This window comes from Choloepus didactylus, chromosome 2 (assembly GCF_015220235.1).
Source record: "Choloepus didactylus isolate mChoDid1 chromosome 2, mChoDid1.pri, whole genome shotgun sequence".
NCBI classification, from domain to species: domain Eukaryota; kingdom Metazoa; phylum Chordata; class Mammalia; order Pilosa; family Megalonychidae; genus Choloepus; species Choloepus didactylus.
This window is the reverse complement of record NC_051308.1, coordinates 92,688,818-92,715,376: the sequence shown is the minus strand read 5'-3', so window position 1 is coordinate 92,715,376 and position 26,559 is coordinate 92,688,818. Positions and strand designations below refer to the sequence as shown.

General features: G+C 35.6%; 1 protein-coding gene across 4 annotated transcripts in view; it reads right to left on the bottom strand.

The window, feature by feature from the left end:
- Nucleotides 1–398: 398 nt before the first annotated feature.
- Nucleotides 399–26,559, bottom strand: part of VAMP4 (vesicle associated membrane protein 4) — a 37,253-nt gene continuing 11,092 nt past the window's right edge. For 2 of the 4 annotated variants that reach the window (XM_037825348.1, XM_037825347.1), the window contains exons 4-8: nucleotides 19,933–19,983; nucleotides 9,070–9,170; nucleotides 7,993–8,072; nucleotides 5,883–5,934; nucleotides 399–4,655 (exon numbers count right to left, since the gene is read on the bottom strand). In XM_037825348.1, coding sequence (XP_037681276.1) covers nucleotides 4,627–4,655; nucleotides 5,883–5,934; nucleotides 7,993–8,072; nucleotides 9,070–9,170; nucleotides 19,933–19,983 — 313 coding nt within the window. In that variant the 3' untranslated portion in view covers nucleotides 399–4,626. The remainder of the gene's footprint in view (nucleotides 4,656–5,882; nucleotides 5,935–7,992; nucleotides 8,073–9,069; nucleotides 9,171–19,932; nucleotides 19,984–26,559) is intronic. The other 2 variants (XR_005215166.1, XM_037825349.1) reach the window with 2 other exon arrangements.

Below are 26,559 nucleotides of genomic sequence, written 5' to 3'. Positions count from 1 at the left end.
GAGGGATAGATGCCAGGTTTTCCGACTGGGACATATGAATTTGAGTCCATGAGCCAAGGTATAAACACCAAGAAAAGAGAAATTTGCCTTCCTCTCTTCCAAGTAGGCAACACTGAGGTAGAGCCTAAGTATTACACCAATTGTTTTTTTCCACAACTGAGACTCAGTGATTTTACAGTTAAAAATTCCTCCTAGATTCCTTCAATAGGTTGTGTATCAAGCATAGTTCTTGGCGATAGAATACCGTGTCCGCCCCACCCCCACCCCCGTGTCTTTGTATTTTATTGAGAAACTGGGATAGATTAATTCGGGGGCTAATGCCAGATATTATTTTAAATAAGCTATGCTTTGAAGTTAAGGGAACAGGTAACATATATTGAATAAGCCAAAGTGCTTAATTTTTGTTTGCTATGAAATAGTTTATTTTACTTTTACTATGGAGAGGCTTCAAATACATATATGATATGAACACAAAGGACTAAACTTTGAAACACTGGTAAAATGGTTATGAAGAATAGAGAAGCTAGGTAACAGGGCACATATCATTTACATTTGCTAATCTCCTACCATATATCTTAAAACATCAAAGGCACTTATCAAAATGGTTAAATAAAGGAATGTGGTATTTCAAATAATAACATTTATCGAAGACATAAAACAAAGTGCTTGAAGTTTCTTATGGTTTGATTTCTGACATTTTACTGACCAAAATCTCTGCTGATTTATGCAACTTACTTTGTAGCCTTATAATATTAAATAAATCTTTTATTTCAAGAGCTCTTCAAATGTAAAGAACCTAATAGAAAATATTTTTATACCCAATTATAAAAGAGCACTCCTATGCCCTGCTAAAGGCTAAAGGCCCCACTATTTATGTCAATCATATTACTACTTAAGTGAGCTCCTCGGAAATCAACTCTCACTTGTAGGCTACACATTGCTGTCTTTGTGACTTCCTATGCACATTCATCCTTTAAACATTCATTCAACACACATTTATCTAGCACTATGTTGGGTCCTGAGGAGACACAAAAACATAGTGTGGTCCTTGCTTTTGTAAGCTTACATTTATCCCGTCATGCATTCTTTTCCATTCCTACGGTCTTGTTCCAAGCAGCTTAGAATGACACAGGAGTCAGAATAAAAAGAGTTTGCAGTGCCTCATCCCTGATTCTACTTGATTTCCAGAAAAAGTCACAGTAAGACTAACGTCACACTTTTAAAGAATGCCAAGCCCTACTTCAGGCTAAGGAATGGTGCCATGAAAGTGGATTCAGAAGTTAGGCACCTTTCAGCTCCTTAAGACCCACAGTGTCTTTTTATTACCTTACAGTAATTTCTAATTTCCTGTAAAAATATGAGCACTATACTGCAGTCTAAAATAAATATATAATGCTTCCTGATTCATGTTCTTATTCCCCATTAAAAGAAAAAGAAAATAGAATCCAGTTACATTTCCATGTTAAATCACAGAATCAGACTAACAGGACAGAACAGCCCATTATCCTTGAGTTAGTAATTCTCTGACAATAAAATTAGGGACATCTTCTAATGGCATTAGTTCTCAACATGAAAGAACAGTTTCTTGCATATTTTCTAATCATAGTGTTCATACAGGTATAGATGCAGACTCAGAGTAGGCAACAAACATGAGAGGGCATCAAACATGTTTAAGAATATATTGGCAATGAGAGATTTCAATTTCTTTTTTATCTTGCCTCCTCAGTCTGGACCTGTATAATCATTTTCAGTGTCCCCACATGCTACAGAGAATTGAAAGATGTCTATTTTTGCTATAAAAAATGCTGAAGTACGATTTGCTAATGGAGCATAATAGCATAGAAAGACTATATAATAACTGGCAATCTACAGCAGAGCCAACAAGAGGTTTCTATAACTGATGTGTATTAATTATCCTTCCTCCATTTTAGATAATGTTCCATTTTCAAAATGGAACTTTCCTTTAATCAAGAAATCCTTCAATTTATAAAAGTTGAGGGCAATTTCCATGAGCTTTGTCAGAATAGAGGAGCCAAAAGACCACAAGTATTACTGAGTAATAATCAGAAGGAAGTGCCAATTAATCAATATCATAATCATAGAATCACTATAGGGTAAAAGGCTTCTGTGATTAAACATAAATCACAAGTATATTTTCAGGCATTACGCTGATAGAATGACCTGATTTCACTGGATATCAACTAGTATTTGCAAAGCTACTTCAATTTTTCTGTTGATCTTCATTGTTGTTAAATAATGATAGTTTTGATGGTGGAAAACTTCATTGTTCAAGTGCAGGATGATCTGAACTGAATGAGAAAAAGAATGATTAAGGGAGGGAAGGAAGGTAGGCCTGGCATCAATTCAAATAACATATTTTTTCTTCTGTTTTGTTCTTAAGGAGGCTCATGCCTCCAGAGTTACCACAATAAATTTATAAACATGCCAGCCACTTTAAGGGTCTCAGGATTCATCAAGACCAAGAAAGATGAAATGATAACCTTTGAACAAGACCACCTCTACTACAAAGTTTAAGCAGAGACATGCCTGCCACCAGTATTCTCAGCAGCAGCATATTTATAATACAAAGAGAACTACATATATACAATGTTATTAAAACTTTCCTTTATTTTTTGTCTAAAATCTGTAAAGTAATTGTATAATTTCCTTTATTTTTTAAATGATTCTTTCTTTAAAAGTGATATACTTTCTTTATTCAAAGAAACTAGAAGTGTGGATTCTGGCTGAAACTGTTCTTGAGAAATATCCTTCATCTTCATTAATATATATCATGGAGAAACCTGATTTCCACACCAACAAATAGAAAACTAACCATTTATAAGTCTCGTTCCAATATCAAATAAAGGATGTACATACATACATACATACATTAGGATTGATTCTAATCACTCAGTTAAAACATTTCCATTGTTCAACTTTAGTTACTGAAATTCTAAAAATGCTCATTTTCCTGGGTTTTAATCCTAGTTTGTCAAAGGATTTATCAGCAGCCCAGAAGTTGTTTATATTGACATCTACAAAGAGTGAAGAGACCACAGACATTTTTAATGCTCTCAGCAAACTATAAAATTTAGCAATTATATTTAGATCTTCATAATTTGCAGGTGTCTTGAGTACATCTTAATTGGCTTCCTCCCTTCAAATTTCTTCCCATTCTACACAGAACATTTTTGACTATTAGTACTAATCCTGTAGAATTAAATGAACAAACAAACAAACTATTCTATGTTTCATACATTTTGAATTAAAATGACCAAAGAAAGAAAACCTATATAGGATCATTTTTTTTTTCCTATTTAAATACTGCTATTTTCTACTAACCTTATTTCAAATTTAGGGAGTTAAATATATTCTCAAGATGTCCATGTACACAAGTTTCTGTAGAATTTCCAATTTTATTACAAAGCTTCCTCCCCACATACAGTAGTATTTTCACTCTGAGTTGCTTAAACAACACAAGGAGGTTGGCACATTTTAAAGTTAACTTTATAATACATCTTATGGTTATAAAAAGAGGCTGAGATTAACATGACCACCTAGCATTTGGTTACTTACTGATCGCCCTGTATATAGATTATCTAGGCTCCTGACTTTTGATTCCTTATTAGTGTTGACTGCTTTGACACAATATGCACTTCACAGAGGATGATCAAGAGAAGACAAAAGTATCCCATGTTAACCAGATGATTTTGCTGCTTTCAGCGCTTCTGGTGAAAGGGCTAGCTGAAGTTAAAGAGGAAAGCTATTAATTAAAATAAAGTTAGGGAATAAGTTATCTGTGGATTTCATTTACTCACATTATGACTGGTCTTCCTTATTGGAGGATAACTGAAAACAGTCTGGATCATTAATTGCAGCTATATATGGGTCATTTTCAAACACTCCAGTGACACTGTTCATTAATTTCATGATTTCAAGTTTTATGGTGTTATACTATGTTTTTCCACACTGTTCGTATTTCCCATTTCCATAATCCAAATGCCAAAAAATTACTATACGTTCCTTTATACAGTCAAAAACAGGATTACTAGAATGTTTTTAGTTATATCTGAAGACAGCAACATTTACAACATTTAGCTTTTGTTACACCTATAAACATTGTGGAAACTGCTTGCAGAGTAACCGTAACGAAAGAAGAATGATATCCTTGCAAATATCGACTGAACAGTTGTGTATCTCTTTTAGCATAAGGATTTGGTGCTCTACATAGGTTCCCTCACCCCCACCATGAATCCCCATCCTGATGCAAAAATTTAAATCCTTATGCCATTAAAATAATAGTATGAAACATTATCATCAGTTTTTAACTATATACACAAATTATTAATTGGCAAGTATCTAGTTTCAAATTAGATCCTTGGAATATGGCAAAATAGAGGCTGGTTATTTTTGTCTTAAACATAAATTATTAAAATAATGTTTCGTTCAAAGGGAAGAAGATAATTGGACATTCTCAATGCTCCAATTTGAAGTGATACTTGCCTCTTAGTTTCTTGAAAAAGAAGTTCTGAAAGTTATATACATGGGTTTCATTTAAATTATGCAGCAATCTTTTATTATTATTATTGTCCCAGATCTTGTTTAGCGAAGATCTCTGTCATCAAATTAAGTATGGTATTTCACAACTATAAGAACTGCAAGAGAAAAAATGAAAAAGTAATGTATTAAAACAGATTCATATGCTATGTTAGAAGCAATATTCTTAAACATTTCTGTTTCACTTTTGGAAATGGGTAATGAGGAATGAGCTTTTATCTGAGATTCAAGATAACTTAAATGGGAAAGGAGAAGCAAAAATATTCAAAACAACTTAAATATCCAACACCGACATTTTGACCAAATAAATTATGGCATAGCCATAACATACAACTGCTAAAAATAATATTGTAAAAATATTCAATAACATAGGAAATAACCGCATTATATCAGAAAGTATCTATAATCTGATTTTTATGTTTTGAAAATGTGGGTTTTTTGTTATTTATTTTTCTTTTAAAAAATTGTTAAATTCATAGGAAGACAATAGAAGTATATAAATGGTTACATTAATAGTAGCTAACTATGTGTAGTAAGAATACAGCTGAATTTTTATCCTTTCTGCTATTCCATATTTTCCTAACTGCCCTCCATAAATACATATTTTTTTATTAAAACCTTTTCTCTGTTTACAAAACAGAATAGTGCCACAGAATTCTTCAAATGATTATTTTGAAACATTTCTTAAATCTTCATAAAATCCCTGTAAACATAGGTAAAGCGTGCTTGAAGGAATGGAGATATTAAAAATTATCTGACCTTTAAAAAAGATTAAAGAAAAAATGAGGGGCAGAAGTTATGCTATACTGACTGAAATCAAATTCAAATACAAAAACAAAAAGAAAAACAAGAAAACAACTTCATCACATGGAGAATTTTTCAGGACTTTTTCTTCAAACATAATGTTATGAGATACAAGTTGCCATACCTGAAAGTTAATAATAAATAGAAACTATAGATTGTGGTCCTAAAGGTAACAGTAGCCAGATTTAACCTTGGGCAAATTACTTAATCCAACTTTTTTTGTGGGGGGGGGGGGGGTGAAGAGAGGAGGGGTATGGGCGGGAGAGTTCCTTTAAGAATCTGATGAAAGATTTAGACTCTCCTCATAAAAATGCACATGTGTATTTTCACATAAAATTTTACACACAGTGTAAGAGCATTTTCAAAGATCCATGACTCCAAGGTGAAAGTCCATGACTCAGGTTAGAAGTCATTGCTTTATTCTGACATTAGTTATACGTCAACTGAAAATAAATTTAAAAAGGAATTAAAAAGAACTCCAAATGATATCACCCAAAAGAAATAATCCAGTAAATACTTACTGATAATCACTAGCAAAAGGATAACAGCAACTAAAGCCATGATGGCTTTTATCTACAATACACAAAAAGGCATAAGAAAGATATAAGTGTGTGACTTGCTAAAAAAGTTAAGACTATATGTTGTGATATTTATCACATTAACATTATATTAAATCAACACTGAACAGGTATATTCCTTGAAAAGTTTTCAAATTTTTTTCTCATATTAACTTGATGGCTGTTTTGCATCTTTTAAAAAATAATCAGAGTTCTCCAAATTTGAGGGTTTTTGCTTAGCTAGATTTTATTAGGGTGATAGAGACTTGAAAAATATAATTCAATGTTTTTTTTTCTTCTTAAAGCATATTACTGCTCTGATATGAACTCCATAAAGCACAAAATGAAAATCTTTAGATATGGTTTTAAAAGGCTAGGTAAAAATGTACACTATCATCTTTTTTTGTGACTATCTGAATGGAGTGGGGGGTTTGGGGTGGGGTATGAATGGTTCGTGGATCTTTTGTTCTTCTAAAACAGTCTATAGAATAGAAAATTTGAGGATTAAATATCCTAGACTAGAGAGCAGTGAAACTTGTTTTTCTTCCCCTCAGTTTTACTTCTAAAAGTAAGAGGATTCAGCAGGTACACAGTCAAAAATAAGTAAATGCAAGAATTTCTTGAAAGAAATCTTCAGTATCTGGAAAAGTCAGGTTTAGAAAGTTATTGCTAAACTTGAAAATGAGACTATTAACAATGAGTTCATGTCTAAGATTTTCAACAAAGCCAAAAATGACACACACAATCAGGAGGAAAAAGAAAGGATTTGTTTACATTGACATGAAATTAGCCATAAAACCTTGAAATAAACATTTTCATTTAATGATTGGTAGTCATACTTGTTTCAACAGGGACATTTGTTTCTATAAAATGTTTTAGGAATATATTAGTATATAGTGATTCTTTTTTTCCTTGTTAAAAATTTCTTCAAGTGTAATAGACCATTGTCTAGAATAATGAAGGATAGTGGAATTTTTTTTTTTCTGAACTACAGACACCATAACAGACTCTGACATACAAATTGCTTTTCTTCTTTTTCCCTTTCAATAGGAAATCACATTTTTCCCTAGCTTTCATTTAAATTAAAATTTAATGCTATAACGTGGAATATGACTTCCGGGAAGGAATGTAGACATGGCATCGTGGGACGGAGAACATCTTCTTGACCCAAAGGGGGATGTGAAAGGAAATGAAATAAGCTTCAGTGGCAGAGAGATTCCAAAAGGAGCCGAGAGGTCACTCTGGTGGGCACTCTTATGCACACTTGAGACAACCCTTTTTAGGTTCTAAAGAATTGGGGTAGCTGGTGGTGGATACCTGAAACTATCAAACTACAACCCAGAACCCATGAATCTCGAAGACAGTTGTATAAAAATGTAGCTTATGAGGGGTGACAATGGGATTGGGAAAGCCATAAGGACCACACTCCACTTTGTCTAGTTTATGGATGGATGAGTAGAAAAATAGGGGAAGGAAACAAACAGACAAAGGTACCCAGTGTTCTTTTTTACTTCAATTGCTCTTTTTCACTCTAATTATTATTCTTGTTATTTTTGTGTGTGTGCTAATGAAGGTGTCAGGGATTGATTTGGGTGATGAATGTACAACTATGTAATGGTACTGTAAACAATCGAAAGTACGATTTGTTTTGTATGACTGCGTGGTATGTGAATATATCTCAATAAAATGAAGATAAAAAAAAATTTAATGCTATAAATTCTTCCAAAACAGTTATACTAATAAGTAACTTATAAGAAAATTTGTATTTGTTACAAGGTAGTAAGTCTAGAGATAAAGTTATGAATAAAATGTGGGCTACTTTTCCATGAAGAAATCTATGGAAACACCATTTTAGGCAATGTTTGATTCCTCTAGTTATTTCTATCCCAATAGTAATTAATAATATAATTAATTCAACAAATATTTACTCAGTTCCTACTATACCCTGGGTTCAAGAGAAACAATGACAAGAAAAAACAGTTGTCGTCCTGTTCTCACAGAGTTTACAAACTAGAGGCCTTTGGCTCCACTTGAGATGCTAACCAACCTAGCCAATATCTTCTGATTTACTTACTTTGCATCCACGCCACCACATTTGCCTTCGAAGCTGTTTGGATCTGTTGCTAAAAGCAGTTGCATTATCCGATAAGCTTTCTATATCACACAGAGGATGGAGAGAAGGATTAAACGACATAACAGGATTCTTTTATCTAGTCACACAAAGACAAGAAAACATTAAATTCTACTTCTGCAAACTGATTCCCTTTTAGCATGAAAACAACATCTTTCCTTTCCTCCACCCACAAAACTCAGGCACTCTGTATTGTAAAAAAACAAACATACAAGAAAACACTGCCAGAGGTCAGTTTTCTTAAACCATTTTAACTATTAGATTAAGAGAAGTCTTTTCAGGGCCTCAATGCTTTTCAATAAACTTATGAATTCTGGTAAGGAAATACCCTTTAAAAATTTAAATACTTGGCATATCTATAGAAAAAAAATTAACATATGAAGAGAGTTAGATTCTTAGAAGATGCCAAAAAGTAGACTGATTCTGAAGCAAAAATAATATGAATATTAAAAGTAGTTAAACAAGTTTTTTGGTTAACAAGTCTGACAAAGATTAATTATCCCTGTATTCAGCTATTCACTATTTAAACAATTTGAGTGGTTAATATGTGCCAGGAACTTTTACAGGTACAAAGACTGACATTTGTCAGTTGTCTGTCCTTGTACCTGTAACAGTTACTAAGTTACCAGAGAAAGCATAAAATATAAATAGCAGATAAATTTGAAATAAGAATTGGAAAAAACGATTAGACCTCTGCTCCTGGAGATCATAAGAACTAAAAAGCATATCAACCTAACAGTGCAAAAGAAAAAAATTAACTAAAGATTATTTTCTCTGCTAACTCTTCAACTATGAATTTTTTAATTCTCCATTCTCAACTGAACAATTGAAGAAATTATACAATATTAAGATGATTCAAAGTAAAGGGAGTTAAAACTAACCCATTAAAATAAAAAATTTAAGAATCAAATATCAATTACCTAAGCCAAGATTCCTAAATTTTGGCTAGACAAGTGGAAGAAGAATAAGCTACCAAAAATATAGATTAATACTATCAAGAAATATACAGAGCATGTGTACCTGATTTGTCCTGTAGTTCATCTAGTCTCTCCCCTCTTTCAATTACCTTTGTAATATTTTCTTGCATGACATCAATAACTTCATCCACCTGATTCTGAACACTAGTTCGAAAAAAAATCAAAAATTATTTATTCCTCTTTTGAGAATACTTACAATTTTTGAGACTTTCATTAGACACAATAGAGAACAGCGAATTCAAATACAAAAATTTTTAAGTTTAAGGCTTTGTGGCAATGTTCCTCCATTTGTGGGTATAGGTACTCAGGCAATTAAAGACAACAAGATATAAATAAATATAATATTTAACTTATTTTATTTTTAGCTCTGCTTCTTACTATTGTAACCCAATTAAATGTGCTATCAAAATGTGCAGTATCTGCAGAATTTGGTCCAACAGCTTGACTCTCATCAGTTTCATTTTCTTTTCAATAGGCTGTTGAGACATCACATAGGCATAGCTATAAAATACTTTTCTATATATTACATACACTAAGGTTGACAAAGGAGTTTGTTCAGGTATCTTAGAAACTCATGAAAAATATTCAGTTTCCAAAATGTAAATGTAAAGCATGCTTTAGGAGACACTGATGCAGACAATGGGTATAACTTTTCACTGATCATCAAGTATCCTTTACACATAAACAGGATTTAAGACAATTGGGAACAACTGGGAATGTTTTGAAGCACTCACCAGGAAATAAAGAAGAAAATTTATGCTGTTCTTTGATATGAAAATACAATTTCCTCCTCTATCTTAGGTTATAAGAGCCTATTCTAACCAAATTTCAGACTGAAGATTCAATCTAAACTTCAAAATTCAATAATTTGTTTTCAGCTACCTACTCTCACTCAGGAGTCATCTCCAAACATACAAAAGTAGAAATATTTAATTAGGTGTCTACTTTTCCTCTGCTGCTTTAACTATGAGACAAAAAATTACCTTAAATTACTTTATAAAATAAATTATGGCAATGAAGTATTTAAAACGAAAATAAAGTGAACTCATGGTTTCTCATAAATCAAAAAAATGCTTAAAATGCATGGGGTTACTGGCAAATACATAAATAGTTGCCCTATATCCAATCTCCATCTCCCAAACTAACTCAGTGAATCTTGGGTTGAGGCACTGACATAGGTAATTTTGAAAGAGTTCTGATTCTAGCATAACACACTCTTTCTGTCACTGAGCTATATCTGCAAAAAGTTCGCTTTTAAAAAATGAAGGCCCACTTAGACACGGGTGGTGGGTTCAGAAGCAGTACTTTCAGATTCAAGTAGAAATTATTGCATCTGATGAAAGTCACCTCCCTTCCATGTTAAAAAGCTGATTATCCACGCACATATTTCAGAACTCATCACAGCTTCCTAGAGTTCTGTGCCTCCTACATGCACATTATACCACTGATGGATGTAAGACTGAAGCGCAGCCAAACTGGGACATATAGAATTCTCTTCTCAAACAGATCTGACAGAGCCCCCAAATCCGTAAGATGTCTTTTTGCAACTCCCAATCACCTAAAAAAAGAGCTAAGAGTTTCATCCTAGATGAGAATGGCACAAATACTTAAGTAATTAATCTAATCACTTAACAAAAAAAATTAATAAGCACCTATGTTCTGCTCTAGGTACCGGAAAATACGAGACAGTAATTCCAGCACTTATGGAGCTCATGTTCAAACAAACCATGAATGCACACCATTAAGTTTTTTTTTTTCCTGTTAATTCTAGCCTCTAGTTTGCATTGATTGTATTTTCCCCCCAATCCCACCCTCTTTTTAACACCTTGTAATGTTGAAATTCATTTGTTCTACCTCATGTAAAAACATATTTGTACCTTTTATTACAATCGTTGAGCATCCTAGGTTTCCCTGAGTTACACAGTCCCAGTCTCTATCGTTCATCTTTTGTTCTGGTGTCCCACATGATCCCAGCCTTCCTCTTTCAACCATATTCACAGTCATCTTTGTTCAGTGTACTTACATTGCACGTGCTACTATCTCCCAAAATTGTTTTCCAAACCTCTCACTCCTGTCTTTTCCTTTCTGTTTGCAGTGCTTCCTTTAGTATTTCCTGTAGAGCAGGTATCTTGTTCACAACCTCTGTCATTGTCTGTTTGTCAGAGAATATTTTAAGCTTTCCCTCATATCTGAAGGATAGTTTTGCCAGATATAGGATTCTTGGTTGGTGGTTTTTCTCTTTCAGTATCTTAAATATATCACCCCACTTCCTTCTTGCCTCCATGGTTTCTACTGAGAAATTCACACACAGTCTTATCAAGCTTCCTTTGTATGTGATAGATCGCTTCTCTCTTGCTGCTTTCAGGATTCTCTATCTTTGATTTTTGATAATCTGATTATTAAGTGTCTTGGCGTAGGCCTATTCAGATATATTGTTTGGGGTACACTGTGCTTCTTGGATCTGTAATTTTATGTCTTTCGTAAGAGATGGGAAATTTTCATTGATTATTTCCTCTATTATTGCTTCTGCCCCTTTTCCCTTCTCTTCTCCTTCTGAGACACCAATGACACGTAAATTCTTGCTTTTCGTTTTGTCTTTAAGTTCCCGGAGACGTTGCTCATATTTTTTCATTCTTTTCTCCATCTGCTCCTTTGCGTGTAGGCTTTCAGGTGTTTTGTTCTCCAGTACCTGAGTGTTTTCTTCTGCCTCTTGAGATCTGCTGCTGTATGTTTCCATTGTGTCTTTCATCTCTTGTGTTGTGCCTTTCATTTCCATAGATTCTGCCAGTTGGTTTTTTGAACTTTCAATTTCTACCTTATGTACGTCCTGTGTTTTCATTACACGGTTCAGCTCTTTTGCCATATCTTCCCTAAACTTTTTGAATTGACTTATTATTAGTTGTTTCAATTCCTGCATCACAGCTGAAGTGCAAGTTTGTTTCCCTGACTGGGCCATAACCTCATTTTTCTTGGTGTAGGTTGTAGTTTTCTGTTGTCTAGGCATGGTTTCCTGGGTTACCCCAATCAGGCCTCCCCAGACCAGAATGGGCTCAGGTCCCAGAAGGAAGAAATATTCAGTATCCGGTTTCCCTGAGGGTGTGTCTTAGAAAATTGGTACACACTGTGATGCCTCCAGTCACTGTGCTTTTCTGCCCAGCAGGTGGCACCTGTTAGCCTATAATTCTAGACTGATGCAAGTTCTGAATGAAAGGCAGGTAGCAGAGCTGGGCCCCACCCCTTTCCTCTTAGAGAAGATAGATGCCCTAGGAGGAGGTTATTAGCATTTTAATGGTCTCTCTCAGCCTGTGCTATACCCTTGTCTGAGTCACAGAACTGGCAACTGAAAATGGCTGAGGCTTTCTCCACTGAGCCAAAAAAGGAACAGAGAGTCCCCTTTAGAGCTAGTCTGAGGTGACCCTCTGGCTCTCCAAGGTCAATCGTCACCCAAAGCCTCTGTCTGCTTGTTGGGGATTTGTACCTCGTAGTGAGCCGTTCACACTCACTAATTAAAACCCCAGTTGGAGCTCAGCTGAGCTATATTTGCTTGCTGGGAGAGAGTTTCTCTCAGGCACCACAGGCTTTGTAGCTAGGGCTGTGGGGGAGGGGTCTCCTGATTTAGAGCTGCAGTTTTTACTTACAGATTTTATGCTGTGATCTCGGGCATTCCTCCCAATTCAGGTTGGTGTATGATGAGTGGATGGTCACATTTGTCCCCCCTGCAGTTATTCTGGATTATTTACTAGTTGTTTCTGTTTTTTTTTCAGTTGTTCCAGGGGGAACACTTAGCTTCCACTCCTCTCTATGCCACCATCCAGATCTCCTGTCCACCATGAAGTTTTAAAGCTGTGAAACAGCCGTCTCTATCCCATTACTCTATTTTATTTTATTTACAGCATCTAACATTAAGTGAAAGTATCTAATATTTATTTCTATGCTTATTTTCTGTCTCTCCCCACTGGAATGTAAGATTCAAGAATGCAGGGATCTTTTCTATTTTGTTCACTTTGTAACCCCAGTACCTACAACAGTGCCTTGGGCAGAGTAAGCATTCAATACATATTTGTTGAATAAACAAACAATTTGGGTATAAGTCCTGCATATCATACCCAGCTACTTGGGAAGGAGGTATAAGGCAGCGAGTGTAAAGGCCTCCATAAAACTAAAAATCAAAAGCAAAGCTATTGTTAATCAAGGACCAATCCTGAAATTCCCTGGTCGTTATTTTTCATCACATGTGAGATCATAAAAGCCCAAACTAAGGCAGTACTGCAGGGCAGAATGGACAAAATGTTCTGTAGCTCTTAAACACAATCAGATTATAGCTAATAGGTATATTAACACACATATACCATATACGATTTAAAAATAAAAACAAAAAATTGAAAAAAATAGTTATGTCCCAGAATCCCTATAAGCAAAAGACTCCATGAACATAGGTAGACTAATTGAAACAGATCCCATAAAATTCCCTTAATATTCTTCTTAGCATATCGTAAACTGCGGGACACTGATTACGTGCTTCAACTTGGCGGGCCTGGGCTGGGGGACCTGATCAGCCCCTGGGGAGGGTGGTGGGCACGGGCGACAGCGCCCTCCACAGCCCCCCGGGCCTGGGAAAGTGAGGCCGGAGGCAGGCCCCATTTCCTCACCCAAAATACCACTGTTAGGGGAGGCTTGCCGGAGGGAACCGCCTTTTCCCCACCCCCTTATCTTGCCCGGACACTCCCCGTTGCCAGTGCAACTCCCATTACCACCAGTGCGCATACATTGTTGCCAGACACCGTTACCGGAGCAACTCTCGCCCCTTTTCAATCAACCTCCGCGCCCTCTCAGAACCAATCCAAGCCTTTAACCTCTACAGCTACCCCGCCCTCTAAACGCCCGATATAAGCTTGTACTCTCCCCTAATAAACTCTCTCTTGGCTTCTTCACCCTAAAAGAACCGTGTCCCGCCTGTTCCTTTCTCGCCGCCCTCCATACTTTGCACGCCACCCCGCCGGGGACCTGGCCAAGTCCCCCGCCTCGCCCTCGCCTCCGGGAAAGAGCCCCCGCCGCCGGTACCCTCCGAGCAATCCTGGGAGCCTAGGATTTAGCAACCAGCCGCCACCCCCCCCCCCAGACGAATCAACTGCGACCGCAGTAAACCTTTCTTTTTGCATGAATATGAAAAGGTTAGGTGTAGTGCTCTAGGGGTATCACCTCATTAACATGGCACACATGTACTGTTAACCAGATGCAGTAAATCCCTATTGCTAATGGACACCTCTCAATGGTGTTTTTCTACTAAGTTACTAACTGATGAATTCTTGTTAATTTCTCCTTTATATCCATTGGTGTAATACTCTCTTAATGCAGCTATTGTTTAACTCTTATTTGATGACAGAAAATCTCATGATTGTGGCTTTGTAGTACAAGATGTTTACATGTTCAGAACACAATTTTTGTAGAAGAAAAATACCTATTTATTTACTTTAACATGAAGAATAATTTTTTATAAAACAAGTGAGAGCATACTTCCCCATGATCTTTTACATTTGCATAGCTGTTTATTCTCTGCGTTTTATTTGAATTTTACATTGGCTTTATTCCCCACTGTTACACTGAAAATGACTTAAAAGCAGAGACTGTCCTACTCATATTATTTCCCAGGTTATGTGAAACATACCTGGTTCAGCAAATATTTTCAAATTTTTCAAAGAACATTTATTGAGGACTTCCTACGTACCAGGTTATTCTGCTCTTCATTGAGGACACTAATGTGGAAGTTATGAGCGTCATCTTTAGAAAGATTAGAAAGTGAGAAAAACTGTTATCCATGATTATACTACCATTTGTTAAGTGCTACAATGGAAGTAAGCCCAGGGTGTTGGTCATACAGTTGAGATTAATTCAGGCTGGACCAGGAATGGCACTGAGATCCCAGTGCAGAGAAAAGGAGCTGGTGTATGATGAGAAAGTTCTAAGCTAATACGTAAGAGGGGATATTTCAAGAACTAAGTGATCTAATGGCCAGTTGAAGAGAAAAGAGTAGTGGACTCCTAGGATTATAATTTGAGAAACTAAGTGGTAGAGGATGATGGCCATTTACTTAAACAGACAATTAAGAACTCAAAGGAAACACAGGTTTAGAAAGGAAGAGCGGAAATTTATACATGCAAAGGAAAAGATAAAGGCAGCAGAGAGGAAAAGGCATTTTCAACATTGTTTTAAATCTTTCTTAGAGTCTGGTAGCACTTGTGTTCCTGAAATCTCTCCATTCTACTTATCGAGAGGGTATCTGCATGATGTAGTGTAGAGAGCCAGAGCTCTGAATTCAAACAGACTTTAGTTTGTAATTCAGATTTATCACTTACTATGTATGTGACTGCAAGCCTCTTTGAGCCTCATATTTTCTCACTTTCAAAATAAAGGTAATAATCTCTATCTCACTTGTGATAATTAAACGTGATGGTGTTTTTCAAGCTTAACACTTAGCACGTGCTTAATAATTACATCAGTGCTTTTCCATTAAGAGAAGGAAAAAAAAAAGGATGCTCTGCAACACTCATTCATCCCATAGTTTATGAAGAAATATTCATTTTCATAGGTAACACCCCCATCTTGTGGTCTTTTAAGGTACTGCTGACAAAAGAAGTTTTAAAGTTTTGTTGTACTTTTGAAACTATGTTACCTCAGGGAACATTCCTTGTGGGATTAAACTGGCTGGACCTAGGCTATAGTTAAGAGATTTCCCACACCTGGCAGAGAATGCGAATGAATAACCAGAGAGGCAATTACAATGCTATTTAATTAATTTAAAAGCAAAGGAAGCATTTCAAAGAGAATCATACACAGTATGAACAACTGTAAAGAGATTTTAGAGTTAGAATTAAAGCTGTTGTTCATTTGCCAGAGTCAGTCATGTGACTATGTAAAATCTTTCAAAATTGAGGGTGCCAGGCAACAGACTTAATTAACTGCATCCATAAAACTCTACAGACCACATCAGAGTGCTCAAGTTTTATAATATTCTAAAGCTGCACTGTCCAATACAGTAGCCACTAGCCATGTTTCAAGTGCTCAAGAGCCACACGTGGCTACTGACTACAGTACTGTATGGCACAGTTTATAAAATATTTCCATCATCACAGAAACTTATATTGGTCAGCACTGTTCTAATGTGTTGCTTAAGTAGACTGGTAAAGACATGAGATGATAAAAAAGATGAGACTGTCAAATCAGACTCACATGAATCAGGGATCTTATCAGTACCAAGCTTTAGAAATAATTTCAAAGATACCACTAATCCGCACAAGTCTGAGTTTTCCAACACAGGTCCTTGCTACATCAGGATGTGCTCTGGCAGGTTAATATATAAGGCCTCTAAGCAATGCGTGTGGGCATAACCACTTATACAGAAGAAACTGTTTTGGTTATGAAACATCTCCTTTTTATACTCAGTTAATATCTTATGAGCCATTTTCCAGGAAGCCATGCGCCATAAATCCATAAATTCCAGATTTGTTTATCATAAACAATCCTAGACAAGTAGCTATATCCTGTTAAGCATTCCATAGATAAGGAGTCTCCCACTAGAAACACATAAAAGAATAGTTGAATCAATTATGATACCTCTATACAATGGAGTACTATGTAGCTATTCAAAAAAACAGAATGAGATTTTTGCAAGTGTCTTGTAAGTCTGAAATTATTTCAATATAAAAAGTTAAAAACAAAAAGAATGAGAAAATAACAAGTGTTAGCAAGGATGTGGAGAAACTAGAACTCTCATGCATTGACGGTGGGAATGTAAACTGGTGTAGGTGCTATGGAAAGGAATACTACAGTTCCTCAAAAAGTTAAAACAGAATTGACATATGACCCAGCAATTCCACTTCTAGATATCCACCCAAAAGAACTAAAATAGAGACTTGAACAGATAAATGTACCCCAGTGTTCATAACAGCATTATGTACAATAGCCAAAAGGTAGAAACAACTCAAGAGCCCACTGACAGATGAATTGATAAAATGTGGTATATATACATACAGTTTATTGTATATATGTGGTAAATATATGTATACACACACAGTAAATATGAATATATACCATATATATAAATGGTAAATATACATACATATTGTATATATGTGGTAAATAGTATTATACAATATATTTTAGCCACAAAAATCAAGTTCTGATACATGCTTCAGCATGGATAAATCTTAAAAACATTTTGCTAAGTGAAATATGCCAGACACAAAAGGATAAATATTGTATTTCACTTATATGAAGTATCTAGAACATGCAAACTCACAGAGACAAAAAGGAGACTAGAGGTTATGCGGGGCTGGGGCAAGTGGTGAGTTACTGCTTGATGGGTGCAGAGTTTCTTTTGCGGATAATGAAAAAGTTTGGATACCAAAATGGTAGTGATGGTTGCACAACACTGTGAATGTAATTAATGCCACTGAACTATACACTTAAAAATGGTTAAAATAGCAAATTTTGTGTTACATATATGCTGCCAGTTAAAAAAAAAAGCAGGGAAAAAAAAAAAGAATGAGGAAGATCTCTATGAACTGACATGAAATGACTTCTAAGATATACTGTTAAATAAAAAGAGCAAAGTACAAAACAAACAAAAAAACCTGTATTTGACTTTTTGTATAAGAAGGGAAAATAAGAAAAAAAATGCATGTCTTCATTTATGCAAAGAGAAACACAGGAAGGAAAAGCCACAGACTAATGAAATTGATTACTTCAAGGGGTAGATGAGAATGGGGTAAAAAGGGCAAAAGGAATGTGTGTGGGGATGGCACTTTTTTGAGCATATCTTTTTGTACAGTTCTGACTTTTGGGAACATACTAATGTTTCACACAGTCATAAAAAGAAAATAAATAAAATCAACAAATATGGGGGAATAAACGAACCAGACCATTTTCAAATAAATGGTATAAGTGCATTGAAAGCGGTGGGGAGGATGAAGTCAACTTTTTGATCACAGTATTTGATTATATGCCCTCAGACTAAAGACAAAAAGGACTCAAACTCTAGTTAGGCTTCTTTTTTTGAAGAGGCATGGGTAAGCAATTCCAAAACTTACTGTATAATTATGAGCAAATAGATAAAATTTAGTATAGATAATGTGGGCCAGGTTTCTAACTGTTGAAAAACGAAAACAGAATGAATCCTAATGTGTTGGAGTGCAAGTGGACTTGTCAGTGTGAAGTCTTGGTTTTTAATATATACAGTGAGATACGGAAATAGATATAGATGTATATGAATATCTGTGTACATGTATATACATACATCTATTTCCTAACTCTGAGTACTAAACGGGGCCTAGAAACAATGACAACCTGGTAGCAATTAGCACATCTAGTGCCCAGATATTGATTTCTAATTACCATTCTCCACTAAAAGGAATGACTCCTTGGAGAATTGGGCAGAAAATGTCCAAATTAGCCTGAAATATCTTATACCAGAAAGTAATTAAATGCTCAAAGAATGATGGGGGTATGTCAAAAAGACACAGAAACTAACATGAATGTCTCCCACTGGCCAAATCTAAGACAAAATGAACATCAAAATAAATAAAAATGAAAAATTATAATCCATTGGCATTCCCATTCTGGAAAAAGAAATTGAGACTGAATGATCAAAGTGGCAGAATTGAGGGCTATCTGACCCAAAGCCCCATTTAACTACTAAAATATACTGCTTTTCATTTTTCAAACGACTTATGATGTATAAGATGTGACTAAATACATTTCTTGGAGTACTCTAAATGACAAACACATAGTTATGATATATTGCTAAGCGTTAACAAAATTCTTCCTCCTCCTTTTTAGGGAAGATAACCTTGGAGAACTGCTGAAGGTGGAATGTCATTTTTGTTCTAGACAATATGTTTCAAGTAAATGACCCCTGGTTGAATCCATGAGCTAGGATTAGGCTAAGTGTGGACACAAACAGCTACCTGACTCAAGCTTCTAGTAAAGCCCAAGTATTTGACCAATAACTAATAGCCTATTTTAATACTCTTCCCATTCATATGTCAACTATTTCCAGAATCAGGGCAGCAACTATTATCCCTCTTTAGATCCTGAACCTAACACATTCTGTTTGACTTCCATAGTTGGTCTTTACAGCTTAGTCAGTTGAGTTAGGGTCCTTCTGTCAACCTAATGTGTGATTCATTGCTCTGTGCATTCCTTTGCCCTTCCTGCCAGGACTCATATGCTTCCCAACATTAGACGCATTCACTACAGCCTGTGATTCATCAACTACCATAAATAATATATATAGTTAAGACTTTAAACTGGAAATTAATTAGCCATAAAACTTAGATCAATATATGGATTAGAATAAGTAAAATATATGAAAAAATTCTGTAAGTTCATAAAAAAGATATATTTCAAAGAACTAAATCTATTATATTACTTTTCTTCTAGCTCAGAAATGGGAAACTGCAGATTTAAAACCAAAACACCTTCAGATTATGGTAAATAAAATGAATTTGGCATAAGATAATCAATTTCGAAAAGAAAATTTTTAAACAGGAATTGCATTTCCTTACCTATAATTCAGAATTGGCTTTGTGAAACTAAAAAGAATTGGGCTTTTATAACCCAGTTACAATTGTCAACATTAGGGGTCAGCAAATTTTTTCTGGAAACAAACGGTAAATATTTTAGGTTTTGTGGACTATAAGGTCTCTGTTGCAACTACTCAACTCTGCCATCATAGCTCAAAGCAGCCATAGACAATATATAAACAAGTGGGAATGGCTGTGTTCCATTAAAACATTACTTACAAATACAGGAAGCTGCCAGATTTGGTGCCCTAGCCATAGGCTGCCAAAACCTGGTCAGCGTAGAAATATAATAATCATTTAAGCAAATGAGTATCTCAGGAACTTACTGCTTAATTTTATCATTTCTAGGTCCAAATCTTGGTCCAGAAGGTCCCCTTCTGAAAACAGAATACCAAGTATATATTAGCAACGATGGCATTAAACAACCAAATAAAAACAAAAACAGAAAACACACATACACACAATCAAGTTGAATTCTAAAATGGATTAGTCATTTCTCAGAAGGAGCCACTATTTTACTGGCATTGCTACAATGGAATAACATGTAATCACCACTGTACTTAATTGGTACTTACTGCTGACACTATTAACCTAGTTCTTATGAAAGCTTTAACTTTCAGAGAAATAAGTGTTTACATAATCACTAATTATGCACAGGTTGTTCTAATCAAACAGCTCTGAAATACCATAACAATGAAACCATCAGGGACTATAAATAATTTTATGGTCAATTAAGCGACTAAAAGTGCAATTCACCTTGAACTTAGGCTATGATGAAATGGCTGACCAGCATGGATGTATGGCGAGAAAAATTCATTCAAACACTAAAAAACATTACATATATTTTTTGATTTCTCATCTTAAACTTACCAACACAGCCCAGGGGAAATGCAAGAGTCCACAAAAATAACACTATTTCTCAAACTACTATCTCCTTATTACAATCAGAATATATAATATTCTGGACATGTTAACTTTTAGATATTTAAGTAATTACAATTCTTCTGAATAAACTTATAAGGTGTGAACCACAAAACAGAAAATAGGTTCTTAAAAATTAAGACGTATGGAAATTTCTAAAGGAGGCAAAGAAGGAAGGCAACTATTGAGGACACAAACACTGTAATGGGGGAAAAGTCAAACTGCCTATTGTCACCTATTTAATATACAATGTAAGTTATACATATGAGTATATAATTTTTTTGCCCTAATACCTTTGAGTGTTATTCCTTTAAGTTTGTTCTTTAAAGTCTTTAAAGCTCCAAATAAGTTTTTTTTTGGACAAGTATTCCATTTCAAAACAAGTTATGCATTGAAATTCACATGGAAAATCAATATTCTGAACCCAAGGCCAATCTAAGAACTAGGTAAGGGGTTGAAAGAACATCAAATTTAATAGGGAAGGACTCAATGCTTTTCCCTAAGATCAGGAATCAGACAAGGATGTCTTATTTCTATTCAGCACTGTACTGGACATTCTAGTCAGTGCAATAAGGCAAGAAAAAGAAATAACAGGCATACAGTTTGGATACGAGGAAGTACAACTGTCTTTATTTGTAGACAACATTAATGTCTATGTAGAAAATCCAATGTAATCTATTAAAAAAAAGCTATTAGAACAAATAAGTGAATTTAGCAAGGTTGCAAGACATAAAGTCTATTTATAAAAATGAAGTGTATTTCTATATACAAGTAATGAATTATAGGAAATTTAATTTTTTTTCTTTATTAGAGAAGTTATGGGTTTACAGAACAATCATGCATAAAATACAGGATTCTCATATACCATCTCATCACCAACACCTTGCATTAGTGTGGAACATTTGTTACAATTGATGATAGCACATTTTTGTACTTGTACTATTAATTAAAGTCCATGGTTTAACTTAGGGTTCACTGTTCATGTAATTTAGTTCTGTGGATTTTTTTTAAAATTCTATTCTGTTACCATATTTACAATGTAATATTTCCCCTTTTAATCACATTCAGATATATACATATATATATTTCAGTGCAATTAATTGTGTTCACAGTGTTATGCTATCATCACCACCATCCATTACCAAAACATTTCCACCATTCCTAATAGGAACCTTGTACATTTTAGGCCTTAACTTCCCATTCCCTATCCCAACCCTATGCTCTGGTAACTTATATTCTAGATTCTGACTCTAGAATTGCTTATTCTAATTGTTTCAAATCAGTGAGATCATACAAGAGTTGTCTTTCTGTGTCTGGTTTATTTCACTTAACATGATGTCTTCAAGGTTCTTCCATGTCATTGCATGTATCAGGATTTCATTCCTTTTTACAGCTGAATAATATTGCATTGTATGCATATACCACATTTTGTTTATCCATTGATTGGCTGATGGACACTTTAGTTGCTTCCATCTTTTGGCAAATGTGAATAATACCATTATAAACATTGGTGTGCAAATACCTGTTTGAGTTGCTGCTTTCAATTCTTTTGGATATATACCGAGTAGTGGGATTGCTAGGCCATATGATAGTTGCATATTTAGCTTTCTGAGGAAACACCAAACTGTCTCCAATGGTGGCTGCAGCATTTTACATTCTCAACAGCAATTGAATGAGTGTTCCAATTTCTCTGCATCCTCTCCAACACTTTTTATTTTCCATTTTTTTAATATCAGCCATTCTAATAGGTGTGCAACGGTATCTCACAGTGGTTTTGAGCTGTATTTCCTTGGTGGTTAATGACTGAGCATCTTTTCATGTGTTTCCTGGCCATTTGTATATCTTCTTTGGAGAGATGTCTACTCAAGTCTTTTGCCCATTTTTAAATTGGGTTGTTTGTCTTTTTGTTGTTGAATTGAAGGATTTCTTAATATATTCTGGATATTAATCCTTTATCAGATTTGTGGTTTCCAAACATTTTCTCCCATTGTCTAGGTTGTCATTTTATTTTCATGATATAGTCCCTTGAGGCACAAAGGTTTTTAATTTTGGTGAGGTCCCATTTATCTATTTTTTCTTTCACTGCTTGTGTTTTGGGTGTCAAGTATAAGAAACCCTGCCTAACACAAGGTCCTGAAGATGCTTCCCTACGTTTTGAGGAGTCTGATAGTTCTAGCTCTTATATTCAGGTCTTTGATCCACTTTAAGTTGATTTATGTGTATAGTATGAGGTAGGAGTCCTTTCTTTTTTGGAAAATGGAGATCCAGTTTTCCCATACCATTTGTTGAAGAGACTATTCTTTCCCAATTGAGTAGTCTTTGCCACTGTGTCAAAAATCAGTTGGCCAAAAGGGTAAAGGTTGAAACTGACTGTGTGTTAAAACTTCAACTTCCATGTGAGGCCAAGGGAAGAAATGTTTATTTGGTGTAGGATCTATATTTTCTAAATAATATAACTTCTACAGTCAGTTTGTTCAAACACCACAATCACATGGAACTTTGAATAGGAAGTGAGATATGGTAGGTCTGTATAGGTTAGAGTGAAATAGCAACACACTCCAAAGTAATCTGGGCGGAGAATAAAAATATATATTCAGCTCCCTTGAGGAGCTGGGGGAGGATGTGGAGGTGCTGGACTTCCTCACCTGGATTGTTGCGGGTGTTCTCACAAACATTGGGGACTGATGGCTTGACATGCTGAGCCTTCTGTCTTGGGGCTTGTCCCTATGAAGCTTGTTACTGCAAAGGAGAAGCTAAACCTGCTTGTAATTGTGCCTAAGAGTCTCCCACTGAGTGCCTCTTTGTTGCTCAGATGTGGCCCTCTCTAACTAAGCCACCTTGGCAGGTCATCTCATTGCCCTCCATCTCTATGTGGGACCTGACTCTCAGGGGTATAAATCTTCCTGGCAACGCAGGATACGACTCCCAGGGATGAATCTGGACCTGGCATAGTGGGATTGAGAACACCTTCTTGACCAAAAGGGGGATGCGAAATGAAACGAAATAAAGCTTCAATGGCTGAGAGATTTCAAATGGAGTTCAGAGGTCACTCTGGTGGACATTCTTACACACTATATAGATAACACGTTTTAGGTTTTAATGTATTGGAATAGCTAGAAGTAAATACCTGAAACTACCAAACTCCAACCCAGTAGCCTTGACTCTTGAAGATGATTATATAACAATGTAGATTACAAGGGGTGACAGTGTGATTGTGAAAACCTTGTGGATCACACTCCCTTTACCCAGTGTATGGATGGATGAGTAGAAAAATGGGGACAAAAACTAAATGGAAAATAGGGTGGGATGGGGGGGATGATTTGGGTGTTCTTTTTTTATTTTTATTTTTTATTCTTATTCTGATTCTTTCTGATGTAAGGAAAATGTTCAAAAATAGATTGGGGTGATGAATGCACAACTATATGATGGTACTGTGAACAGCTGATTGCACACCATCGATGATTGTATGGCATGTGAACATATCTCAATAAAACTGAATTAAAAAAAAAAATCAGTTGGCCATAAATGTGAGGGTTGTTTTCTGAATTCTCAAGTCGATTCCATCGGTCTATATCTCTGTCCTTTTGTTAGTAACATGTTGCTTTGATTACTGTGGCTTGGTAGAAAGTTTTAAGATCGGGAAATACAGACTTCCAACTTCTTTCTTATTTTCAAGATGGAACTAGTTATTTGGGGCCCCTATCCTTCCATATAAATTTGATGATTGGCTTTTCCATTTCTGCAAAGAAGATTGTTGGAATTTTGACTGGGGTTTCACTGAATCTATAAATTGCTTTGGGTAGGACTGACATTAATCTAGACATGGAAAACTATAAAATACTGCTGAGAATTAAGATGGTGGAGTAAGAAGTTTCAGGGCTCTGCTTCCCCAACAGAAGCTGTGAACAATCAGTAAGAACTGGCAGAAACACTTTTCTTAAAGCTCTGGAAAACAAAGGACTACAAGTAACAAGGCAAGCACGAAATCAAGAAAAGGGTTACCTAAGAGCAGTAGGAACTCATTGTGCTCTGGCTGGCCTCTTCCTGCCCTCTCACTGGTTTGCATGGAGCCAGCCCATACTCCCACGTGGATTCTTGGTCCCCATTCTGGAGGGAGCAGAGTAACCCTTATATACAAACTGGTAGCATGTTATCTAGCCCAATCTGTCTTGTGGTGGCCTGAGGGACTCACTGTCCCAGAACTTCCCTTAAGTGAAGAAGGCAGCTCACAGAGGTCTCCCACAGAACACTGTGGGATAAAAGTCAAGTGGCTGCCTGGGGCAAGGGGTTGCTGGCTATAGAACATACAGTGCAGCATCCAGGGCCATGAGGAAACTGTTTCCTAGGGAAGAGAAGACATTCCTATCTGTTTAAATGGGGGAATTCCTAGGGCCACATGCACATGCCCAAGACGAGACACATGTACACAAAAGACCAGGGGACCCCTATGCTTTGGCTTGGAGCTATTCTCTAATCTCATATGGATAAACTCTGAAGGAGATCACTCTCACAGATCAATCAACAAAAACTGGAAAAGGTGTTTTCTTTTTTTTCCTTAAAAAAATTTTGTTGTTGTTGCTGTTAGCACCAGGCATTCAAGGAAAGATCTGACACTAGCAGGATAAAAGCTAAAGAATAAAAACCTTGAAGTCTAAATTCCAGTGATAACATATTAAAATATCAAAATGTCCAGGTTTCAACAAAAGATTACAAAACATACCACAGAATCAGCAAGCACTAGCTTGGGCAAGGAAAAAATGAAAGAACTAGAAACCATCCAGGAGGAGGACCAGATCTGGGATATACCATGCAAAAAATTTTTTTTAAAAAAAGGTCCTAAATGTGATTACAGAGCTAGAGGAAAACATGGACAAAGAACTAAAGGAAGTCAGGAAAATTATAGATGGACACAGAGAATATCAACAGAAATCGAAATTATGAGAAGTAACCAGAGTTGAAATCCATAGTAACAGAAATTAAAAATTCCCTAGATGGGTTCAACAGTAGATTGGAGCTGACAGAAGAAAGAATCAGTGAACTGGAAGATAATATAATTGAAATCATCCAGTCCTGAGGAGCAGAAAGAGAAAAGAATGAAGGAAAATGAACAAAGGCTGAGGAACTTGTGGGACACCATCAAATGTACCAATATATGCACTGTGGGAGTCCACTAAGTAGAAGAGAGAAAGGGGCAGAGAGAATATTTAAATATATAATGGCTGAAAACTTCTCAAATTTAATAAAAGACATTAATATATACATTCAAGATGCTCAACAAACTCCAAAAAGGCTAAAGCCAAATAGACTCACATTACAACATGTTATAATCAAACTGTTGAATGCCAAAGATAAAGAAAGAATTTTGATAGATAAAGAGAGAAGCAATGGGTTTGTAAAGGGGAGCTTCAATAAGATTAAGTGCTGATTTCTTACTGAAAATCATGGAGGCAAGAAGGCAGTGGGATTACGGGATGACATATTTAAAGTGCTGAAAGCAAAAAGTTGCCAACCAAGAATTCTATATCTCGCAAAACTGTCTTCACAAGGAGGGATTAAAACATTCCCAAATACACAAAAGCTGAGGGACTTTGGACTTTGTCACTACAAAACTGGCCCTACAAGAAATGTTAAACAGAATTTTGAAAGTAGAAAGAAAAAGACATGAGACAACTGACTAAAGCCACATAAGGTCTCCAGTAAAGATAACAGCATGGGTAAATATGAATGAGAGTACTACTGTATTTTTGGTTTGTAGCTCCACTTTTTACTTCCTCCAAGATTAAAAGGCAAATGGATAAAATGGAATGATAAATCAGTGGTTTTGGACACACAATGTATAAACATGTAATTTGTGACAAGACGTATGTAGAGGTGGGTGGAACAGAGGGGTGTAGGAACACTGTGCTTATATCGAAGTTAAGTTGGGATCAAAACAAATGAGGTTGCTACAGATTTAAGATGTTAAATTTAAGCCCCATGGTAACCACAAAGGAAATATCAGAAAATATGCAAACTCACAGAGACAGAAAGTA